The 10,627-nt window shown below is 38.8% G+C and overlaps 1 protein-coding gene and 1 long non-coding RNA gene across 7 annotated transcripts in view; one reads left to right on the top strand and one right to left on the bottom strand.

The window, feature by feature from the left end:
* Nucleotides 1–366: 366 nt before the first annotated feature.
* Nucleotides 367–6,314, bottom strand: LOC148427804 (uncharacterized). Its single transcript, XR_015868639.1, has 5 exons — nt 5,822–6,314; nt 2,892–2,942; nt 2,733–2,784; nt 2,481–2,650; nt 367–2,390 (listed from the first exon to the last, which is right to left on the bottom strand). It is a non-coding gene; the product is annotated as an uncharacterized LOC148427804 (long non-coding RNA).
* The window catches only part of LOC148427803 (serine/threonine-protein phosphatase 4 regulatory subunit 2-B-like), a 9,526-nt gene continuing 4,374 nt past the window's right edge, over nt 5,476–10,627 (top strand). Inside the window, exons 1-8 of one of the 6 annotated variants that reach the window (XM_088441503.1) lie at nt 5,476–5,506; nt 6,956–7,037; nt 7,166–7,336; nt 8,962–9,055; nt 9,145–9,182; nt 9,270–9,347; nt 9,472–9,621; nt 9,904–10,178. In XM_088441503.1, coding sequence (XP_088297629.1) covers nt 5,491–5,506; nt 6,956–7,037; nt 7,166–7,336; nt 8,962–9,055; nt 9,145–9,182; nt 9,270–9,347; nt 9,472–9,621; nt 9,904–10,178 — 904 coding nt within the window. In that variant the 5' untranslated portion in view covers nt 5,476–5,490. Of the gene's footprint in view, nt 5,507–6,237; nt 6,590–6,955; nt 7,038–7,165; nt 7,337–8,961; nt 9,056–9,144; nt 9,183–9,269; nt 9,348–9,471; nt 9,622–9,903; nt 10,179–10,627 lie in introns of those variants that run through there. The other 5 variants (XM_088441479.1, XM_088441496.1, XM_088441489.1 and 2 more) reach the window with 5 other exon arrangements.

The raw sequence follows: 10,627 nt of genomic DNA, 5'->3' as shown, positions 1-10,627 counted from the left end.
TTTTTCTTCTCATTAACATATTGAGGTGGCTACATTAGCGACAGCTCTCATAATATACTAGCGTTATACAAAATTGATTATTCGGCCGAATGCTTAATTCAGCCTTTGCATTGTTTCCATGGGGTGGCGGTGCGAGTCGTCATAGTACTGTGGCGAATCAGTGAAACGTGATTCGATGTATTATAAGCACCATATCAGAAATTAATTCGTTTCTGTAATAGAAGTGTCATAAAATGACAGCCTTTGTGCGACCTCCAAACAGCCTTGGGATGGCGCCATTTTTCTCTCGCCATGTTCAAAAGTGTTTGCAGCCTTCAATTTTGTCACTAATTTCTGTTGAGAAAAAAAAACCACACAAATGAATAGAAGAGCATTCTTCCATTTTATCGGGCTTTATTTTAAACAATGTAAAATAAACCCCCATGCAGAGCACATAAGATGCTAACATTCTTGTTTGCAGGTAAACACAAGGCACCATCCAAGATCAACAGATACAAAGGTCAGAAAACTTAGAAGTGAAAGGTCAACTGCATATGTGCTTGTCAGTATTAACACATGCAATGTTCTTTTGACAGAATCGCTTTAGTAAAAACATAAGAGCAGATAAATCCGACCAAGCTAAGCAAAGCCTGCCACTGGTTTGATCCTTGAAGAAATGCTCTTGCGTCAAGTGGATAATTTATGACAAACCATCAACATTATACCGGTATATATTAAACCTTGAATTTGGTTGAGATAGTGGTGCTTTCCTTTCTTCAAGGTGTGAAGAAAGATTCATGCCTTTACGTTGCAATGAGCCCAAATAGATCTTGGAGCGTACCCCATCACTATAGCATAACAAATGAATGGATAGTCGGTATCCGGAGTCTGATGATTAACATTAAAAAAAAAAAAAAAAAAGTCTGAAATTAAATTGAGCGGTTCAGTCGCCACAAAACACTCACTGCAATTTAGGTAGCAGGAGAAAAAGTAATATTATATATAAAGTAATATTGGATTATCCACTGATACAGTGAGTCCAAGAGTCGATTCAAATACTTTTAAACACCATCCGTTGAAAACAATCGCTTCAGTTACAGTACTAGCAAATGCTACTAAATTAAATGCATATAACAAATTAACAAACTGAAAATTAAAACAGCCATGCTCCTTGGTCAGCATGTTTTGTGTCTATTATGAGTTTTACCCTAAGGCGCAAACTAATAAAAGGAAAAACAAAGACTAATCAACACAATGTTTTGCTGTTTGGTTTTGTTTGTTTCTTATTTCCATGCTAACTCGAGTCGGTATGATTGCATGGATTTTTCAGCAACAGATTATTTGCATTTTCTTCATTCAAGTGATTGCAAGGTTCCGGCGACATACAGTACTGTACGTCGTTATGAAGGTTATGAAGTTGCATCAAAAGAAGGTGACAAACTAGGGTGCAAACTGGAACAAATCCCTGTATGGTCTAAAACAATTAGGACGCAAATGGAATGAAATGTTGCATGATCATTTGTGCGAAATGCAGGTCATACCGAATCCGGCCAATCATTGTGTTTATAGCAAAATTACTGATCAAGAAAAAGTGCACATGATGGTATGGGTCGATGATTTGATTAATTGCTGCCAATGACGACAAGGTCTGGCAATGTGTTAAAGAAATGTTCAAATCCAAATTCAGAATGAAAGACATGGGCAAACTGACACATTTCTGGGAATTGACTTTGAACAGTCTGAAGATTGTGTTAAGATCTCACAGTGCAAATATTTACAGGAAATACTGGAGGTTCAATAAGTCTAACTGTAATTTCAGAGCTTCCCCTTGTGAACAGAAACTTGACTGCAATGCTGACGTAGTAAATGATGTGAAAAAATACAGATGCAAAATACAGAGGACTCACTCAGTGTTATGTGTCTTACGTTTAACATTGTGTACTAATCTGCGACGACCATGTGATATTTTGACTCCACTTTTAACCAAATGACAAGTTGAGTCAAGAACAATTTCTGCTCGGTTGACCCCCTTTTGTTTCTGTTCCATAATCTGTAATGATTACAATAATAAATAAAATCACATAACTGTTCAAAATCTACAACATTTTGGATTAATCATTGCCAAAGTGTGCATTACAAAAACACAAATTAGTAAGATCAAACATGAGCAAAACTGTTTCAGAAGAGTTACAGCATAAGAATGACTGTAATCCTGAAAATATGAGGGATTTTTAGCCTTAAATCTACAACTACATTTCAAGTTGATGATGATGAGGGTAAACACACAGTGTAAGCTCCACTTCAACTGCTTCAAAATGTGCCAAATTATTATGGTCCAAGTTGTGCTTTAAAGTGCAAAATTAGCTGATATCACAATCGACCTCCTTCAAAAGCGCGGTGTTCCTTGTGAGCTGTAATAAAAAGAAGTATGGTTATTACTTACAATTCTAAGCTTCACAAGCCATGACATTATTGTAGAAACCATGTGCGGAAATACCCACGTTTGTAAAACACTGCTGTAAATGGTGTCAGTTGAAGGAGCTCATGGACCTTCCCCAAAATTTTAGACTCATCAGCGGAGTTTGTGGAGCGTGGAATGGAAACGATTCCATTCCACACTTGAACAACATCTTCTCTCTCTCTCTTACGCTGACACCAACCACTTCATCTTCTGAGTAAAGAGAGTCACAGACAACTAGTTCAATATTGACTACAGATGACATAACTTTGCAACAAAGTCAACAATATCTTACCTGCGGCACAATAATCACTGAACTGTTCCCCAATTGTGGCCAGTAGCAATTCCTTCCACACAGCAGATTGTTGAAGACAAGGACATTTTCAATGAGCTTACAACATTAAAATCTGAAAAGTGTCAATCTTGAGATATTTCATTTAATCACATCACTTACTGTGCAATCTTTTGGTTCCAAACACCACCTTCAGCATTACTTTCTTCCTCCCTGTTTGGAAACAAGTAGGCATAACATTTATGCGGTTTTTGACCATGAGTATATTCAAGTACTCACACCACAAATACTTTAATACTTGACACTTAAAAACATTAACTCACCAGGTGGTGGTTTTTTTTCACCTCTCATCAGATGATGGCTGCATCTCAGTGGCAAGATTGTGACATCCATTTGCCCATACTTTCAACGTAGTTTAGTTTATTTTCATATCTCGTTTGTCATAAATGTACTGATGAATTTAATCTTTCATTTTTGTAACCGTTTTTTTTTTCACATAATCAGTGTGGCACATAATAATTTTTGGTGGGTACTCACATGAGTATCAGGACATGGTGTTTGGTATGCACTTGACAAAATGTTCAGCTCAACCAGGTACACAAATGCGCGAAGTGAAGGATGCAACGTGACGCCTTGCTGCATCGATGATTTTAGTTGTGCATGTGTACCTGCATATCAGTTATGTGCACCTGTGCATATAATACCTTGGTTCTGCAAATTCCATGGAAATGACAATGTATCTTGTTCTACCTTTTTTTAATGACACAGACACTCTTTATTTTCATTTAATCTTATTTTATGCTATAAAAGCCATGCAATTTATAGCTGGCTTCAAAAAGTAGGAGTTGTCCACGTGCAGTTTTGGTGGAAGAGGGCAACAAATGTATAAAAATCAAACAAATGCTTAAAAAACAACAACAACAAAAACAAAAAGGACACTTTGTCTCCTTTTGTTATTCTGTCTTGCAAAGCAGGCTGAAGCCGCATGTTGAATCTTTGCACCTCTATAGATGGAAGCACAACCCATTTTGAATGGAATCCTAGTGAATCATTTTTAATTGAAAATCCCAGAGACCCTAAATCAGTATTGATTAACCGATTAATGGAAAGAAAGCAGAACAAATATACTCAGAAATTAAATGTTAATGTTTTTGTCATTTTGTTTTGTTAACAAGCTGTTGTAAATTCCTCGTTGCAGCCAGGCCAAATTGGGATTGTATGGGGTAGATTTGGATCGTGCCTGTGTATGCTGGGGGATTCCTTTTTTGCGCATTGGTTGTGGCAGGCATGTTGCTAGGCAGCTAAACGGGTCCTACGAGGGGGGTCGTGTATTAGACTTGTTTACGTTGTATTGGCTGCCAATTGCGGCGCGCGTTGAGTTACAAGGCAGTCACTGCGAGAAAAGGACATTAATAGAGAAAGCGTTGAGTGCTCAGGAGTTACAACGTTCGCCAGTGGCGTTTGTAAGAGGAATGAAAGAGCCATTGTTGAGTCATATGTGTCCGACCGCTCATTCGTTGGAGATGCTGCGTGCGAGAGAGAGAGAGAGAGAGAGAGAGAGAGAGAGAGAGAGACGTTGCTGGCACTGCGCAAAATGACATTGATTGATTGATTGATTGATTGAAAATATTCAGGCTCCATTAAGACAGTCATTTCAACTTAGACAGGTACAGTGGACCCCTGGGTTACAGCGTCCCTGGCTTACGCTTTTTTTCATGTCAGGATGGGAAATACAGAATCTTTTTCATCCCTTCCTTATGGTATTTTACGACAAAATCAACTGTCATGACCCTAGGAGTTGGCTGTATTTGTGTTATTTTTTTCTCCATCTGCAGGCATTTTTGGGTAATTGCTCTTATTTTCTGTTGCCGGCAATGCGTCCATGCAACGCGACACTACAATTCTGGTCTGCTATTGGTTGGCGTCTCCACACGGAGATGCTGGTCTACTATTGGTTGGCCTCACTCGTTTCAAAATGGCGGAATGGTAAAGCTTTGTTCTATCGTGAGTGGTTACAAAACCGTATTTATAGTGCATTTTACTGCTTAATTCAAACTTGAATGGGTTAGCCATGGGTTCCAAGATTGCTTGTGATTTCAAAGAGAGAAGTAAAAATATGATTTATATGGAAACAAAGCTGGAGATAATCAAGTAATACGAAGCTAGCCGAGGGTACTCTTACTAGGGAATATGGGCATAACAAGCGCCACTCAAAGGTAAATAAATCCTTTCTGTATTTTTTATTTATTATGTTTTCTGATTGTATACATATGCACTTACTATACTATTTTGGTACCAATTTTTAATTTGTATGTACAATTATGTTTTTACCTTGGGTTCTAAACACATTTTAACATAGGTTTGGATTGCCCGCCATACAGTGAATTCACCTTACGAGTGCAACCGTGGAACGGATTAATCTCCTAACACGAGGGCGCACTGTACTTTCTGAAACATGTTAAGCACACCGGCTGTCTGTGAGGTCTCAATGTACATGTGAGACAATTTTGTGCTGTTTAGCATTCAAACGCAAGTCACATACAGACCTCACACACACCCAAAAAAAAATTAAATTTCACCAAAAAAATTGGAATTGAGCATTAAGCCCTGCAGTGTGAACCCAGCCTAACATGTGCCTGAGGTGGTGGATGACGCTTGTGTAACTTCATTTGATTCACATGACATTCAATCTGCAATGGCAAGTCATTGGATATCTATAGAGGTAGAGAGGACTACGAGTTGCAGGAAGGGCACCGCAACAATGAGTCAACAGGCACGTATGTAGCATTAAAACTTCCTCACCTAACATGTGAAATGATAAGTGAATTTGACTTTGTGTGGAATTAGGTTCGGTGAAACACGCACGCACACACGCCTACGCGCGCGCACACACTGTATTTATACTAGGAATAACACAAACAAGTGTCTTAGCTACAGTTGCATTTTTAATTAAACTATTTTTAATGTCTTATTTAAAAGGCACTCAGCACCTGTTAACATAATTTCAATACTTGCGACATTTATTTGATTGTACTTCTGGGGCCAGACAGAAAATACAGTATCTCTTATTTCAAATGAAAATCAACATTTACCTGTCAAGGCAGAAGGTCCAAGGACAATGTAAGGACAGAATCTCATTTTCATTGCCGCTTCCTAATTCTGCGTCTCATCTTCGGATGTGATTATTCGGCTCTCGGTACCGGACTTGATGGAGAACTCACATCGTCGGTTAACTAATGGCTTCGTGTAAAAAGACAAAACAAAACAAAACAAAAAAAACAAAACAGGCAGCAGTCTTGTGACGCTGTTAGCAGCGTGGCCTCTGTGTCACATATGCAATTTTTGCTAGGTGAAAGTCAACCTGACGATCAGCTGATGACTCATTACTGGCAGCTTCAGTATGCCCTCATGATAACAAAAACAACAATCAATGACGCTTTATGTTTTGTGGATATGGAAACCAGGGGGTATTGGTTTGACGTCCACGGAAGACCACACGTAATATTTTAACGTTGTATCAGTTCAATATGATACATTCCTTCCATAACATTGACGCCTTGTCAATAGAAGAAACGTGTCTTCCGTAAATGTATGACGTCAGCGGACATGCGCAATTTTCACCCGGACCAGCTTTGTTATGTTGCCGCCTGCTATTGCTAACTAGCAAGAACGGTATTTCCTTCGGTTACCGGAGGCAGCGATGGACAACGAGACGTTATTGGATGCGTTTCAAGGCAAAATTTACTGTTACTAATAAGAGTTATGTCACGTTCGTGAGAGTTTTGACTTTTTCTTGCACCGAGTGGAACCGCTAAATGGTTGCTAACTACGCGATTGCAACTTAGCTTGCGATCGAGCAGGTTTGCAAGCCGTGCAATTCTCATAACTTCTTCATTCAATAGTGTTTGGATATCAAGTAATCATGCAAATGTCAGCCGATAACTGACTATTATATTAAACGTGCTGCTATAGAACTACTTTCTATCGAATCGCTATCGATGGAATTTGGTTGTATCCTGTCATTTACTGTAGTGTTTGTTTTTCCTACGTCTGCCATTCGACTGGAAAACTCAAGTCGCCTAAAGCCAAAATGAATTAATCCCTCGATCTTTGTCGCTAACCTTTTATACGCAGTCTTCGAAAATTTCCACCCATCTTTTGTGCGTTTTATGTAATACTGCTCAAAATCATTAAAAACAAAAACTGATCAAAGTCGTCATTTACAGATTTCGAGAAGAAAGCGAAAAGAGATACAAATCCACTATTGGAACAATTCTTATGCCATGTTGCCAAGACGGGGGAAGTAATGTGAGTTTCTCCTCATTTGCACCCAATTACATAACCTACCCTCCATTGCCTTCTAGTCTGGATGGTATCATACAATTGCGATCATTCTTGTGCTGACGTGATGTTACCAAATATCTGGTCATTCATAGGATTCCATGGTCACAGTTCAAATCCTACTTCATGTTTAAGTTGGAGAATGTAATAGATGCTTTTCACTCATCGACACCTGAGCAGAGAGGCATACACAATCCCAATGTAGAACACGTTCCTTTTGAGGAGATGAAGAAGAGGATTTTAAAAATAGTTGACAGCTATAATGGGTAAGTGATAAAAACTCATATTTTCTCTGTTTCAGTTTAGCTTTTATTTTTGATAATCATGCATATTGATAGTTTAAACTGTAAAGGTGATGCACATGCACATTGTATAATTCAAAATTAAATTCAAACAACTTATCAGTATCAAAACTGTCATTATATATGGTACAGTGTTGTAAAAACGTATTTGAGCCTTCATGATTTCTGTGTTTTTTTTCTGCATACGTAGCACTTGCAAATGTATAATAGAAAGTTGTGCCACCTTTCGCACCAGTAACTGAAATGAAACATTTGCATTAATTTGTGAATTTTTCATGCTGCTCTAGAGGAATTTTGGACCACTCTTCTTTGCAGAATTGTTTCAACTCAACCTTGTTTGAGGGTTCTCTACTGTGAACTGCCTGTATAAGATCACACCATAGCATCTCAATTTGATTTGACTGACTAAGGCACTTAAACACTTTCATTTTGTACTTTTTGAGCCGTTTTGAGGTGGACTTGCTGGTGTGTTTTGGATTGTTATCGTGCTGTATGATCCAAGAGCGCTTGAGTTTGAGGGCACAAACTGATGGCCGGACATTCGCTTTCAGGATCTTCTGATAAATAGGAGAACTCATTTTATTCGTTAATCTCAGCAAGTAGTTCGATGCCGAATAATCAAATCAACATCAGACTATGCACTACAGACCACTGGGGGATTTTTTTTTCTTTTTTTCAAATGCTATGCCATTTTTTTGCCAATTGCTGCACACATTTGGCCTCAGTCCACAAAATGTTTCTCCCTGAATGTCTTGATGATTATCATGATGCTTTTTGATGAATGTGAGAAGAGTCTTTGTGTTCTTTTATGACCAGTGGTTTTCGCCTGGGAACTCTCCCATGGATGCCATTTTTGCCCAGCGTCTTTCTTAGAGGGGTCAGGAACACTGACCTTAACTGAGGCCATTGATTCCTGCAATTCTTGGAAGTTTTTCTAGGTTCTTTTGTGACCTTCTGGGTGAGTTGTCATCACACTCTTAGAGTAATCTTCATTGGTCGAGCACTTAGGAGAATATTTGGCACTTCCCAGTTTTCTCCATTTGTGGATAATGGCTCTGACAGTGGTTCACTGGAGCCCGGTAGTCTTGGAAATGGCGTTGTAAACTTTTCCAGGCTTAGACTTTCTCATTTCTTCTGTAGTTTCTTTGGATCATGGCATGATGCATATGCTTTCGGGACAAAGGTCAGTGGCAATCAGGTTTGGCCCCGTAAATAAAATTGTCATTTACAAACTGCAGTTTACATACATTTTATAAAAGCGCAAAAAGTCCGGAAGGGACTAATACTTTTTGTTCACAGCGCTTTATGCGCTTGCTTTTCAATTCATGAGTTCTCGTTAAATTCCTTAAATTGGTGATAGATTACAGTAGAAAGGGACGCAGTTAAACTGACATGGAAAGAAAAACCCGCAACTCAGCCCGCTGCCTTGCCAGACTCAAATCAATTTTAATAAGATCATTAAACGCTTGTTGGCAGGCTGAGGGTTGTCTTGTGTGTTTAGGCTGGTATGTCTTTGTCATCTATGGTTCAGTTTTCATGCTGGTGGTTGCCCATGAGCGTCTAAACTAATCTCAGCATACCTTTCTCAGAATCCCATTCACCATCCAGCGTCTGTGTGAGCTGCTTACTGACCCCAAGCGAAACTATACAGGAACAGAGAAGTTTCTCAGGGGTATAGAAAAGGTTGACAGTTAACTACTTATTCACTAATAATAATGAGTGATGTGAGAGATGTATTAAATAATCCTCCTCCTCTGGTATGTGCCTTACAGAATGTAATGGTGGTCAGCTGTGTCTACCCTTCACCTGAGTAAGAACAAAAGCTGTCATGCTTCACATTTGTGCTGAGGATTTATTTGCCCTTGAACTGCCAGTTCATTGCGTTTCTGTGTTTCAGCAGTAAAAATGGGACCTCCAGTTCAAACAGAATGAATGGAGTGATGTTTCCTGGCACTTCTTCTGTACACTCAGACAGGTTGGAGCCACTGCTAGTACATCTACAGCATGAAAATGTCTTCAAGTGGCACAGTTGGGTCACTTTTAGAATGAATCATTTGGGCCTTCCATTTGAAAGGAATGGGAATGCTATTCTTTTGCAGTCGAAATATAAATGGACCAGGCATGCCAAAACAGCTGAGTAGACCAAAGCTGTCGTTGTCACCTTCAATTTCCACCAATGGCTTCCCTGAATGTGCTATCAGCAAGGAGCTTGAGCACATTGCGGATGACAAGGCGGAGCGTTGCATCAGGTAGGGCCTGGTGTTAAAGGGGATAGCAAGTAAAAAAACAAAAACAAAAAAAACATTACTCTGATACCTTCTTTGCAGCCCCACTAGGCTAAACATGACATTCTAACTAATGCTGTCTTCGTGGAGTATGAATTAAGCAGCTTTCTTTTTTTTTTTTATCCATCTCAGGGGTGGCCATTTTGCCACGAGCTGTTGACTGAAATTGACATCACTGTTATTGAGGATTCAGGTAATGACCAATCACTGCTTAGTTTATATTAATGCGTGTTTCTATTTTTACAGCACTGACCCTGTACTCTTTGAAAGTGAAACCTCTCTTAGTCGGACAAAGAATAAACATACTGATGAAGTGGAGGATTGTGATGCCAAAGAGCACAACACCAAGAGGCTAAAAGTCAACGAAAAGCAGGATAGCGACCATGTAGCAAGTGAAAAGGAACGCTCATCTACAGGCATACAGAAATCATCAGCAAATGGTGAATGTTTGGAAGACTCCTGCGATCGACAATACAAAATTAAATCGTCTTGTCGAACACAATCTACTATAGAGGATCCAGGTGGGTGTACATTAACTCTGGCTATTAGTTTGAAATTTGAGTGAAACCCTTTCAATTACAATTTGTTCTGGAATACCTGACATCATCAAATAATTTGTTTGTATTCCAAATGTCCCTGGAGACGAAAAAAATCTAGCAATCATATTAAATACTTTGTTACTGTACAAAGATATATATATATATATATATATATATATATATATATATATATATATATATATATATATATACACACAGTGGGCCCCCGTGTAACTCGAACTGCTCGTTTGACGGGCAATCCAAACCTATGTTAATTCGTGAATGCGTGCAACGCGTGCAAAAACCTTAGGTAAAAACATCACGACTTTATACACAAATTAAAAATGAGTAACATAATCTACTGTACAGTTAAATTAAATAACATAAATATACAAAGGAAAAATGACATTTACCTTTGGGGCGACGTGACT

This window comes from Hippichthys cyanospilos, chromosome 2 (assembly GCF_059441005.1).
Source record: "Hippichthys cyanospilos isolate Australia breed blue-spotted pipefish chromosome 2, RoL_Hcya_1.0, whole genome shotgun sequence".
NCBI classification, from domain to species: domain Eukaryota; kingdom Metazoa; phylum Chordata; class Actinopteri; order Syngnathiformes; family Syngnathidae; genus Hippichthys; species Hippichthys cyanospilos.
Note: the sequence above shows the minus strand (reverse complement) of the source record. Positions and strands in the feature narration are given on the sequence as shown.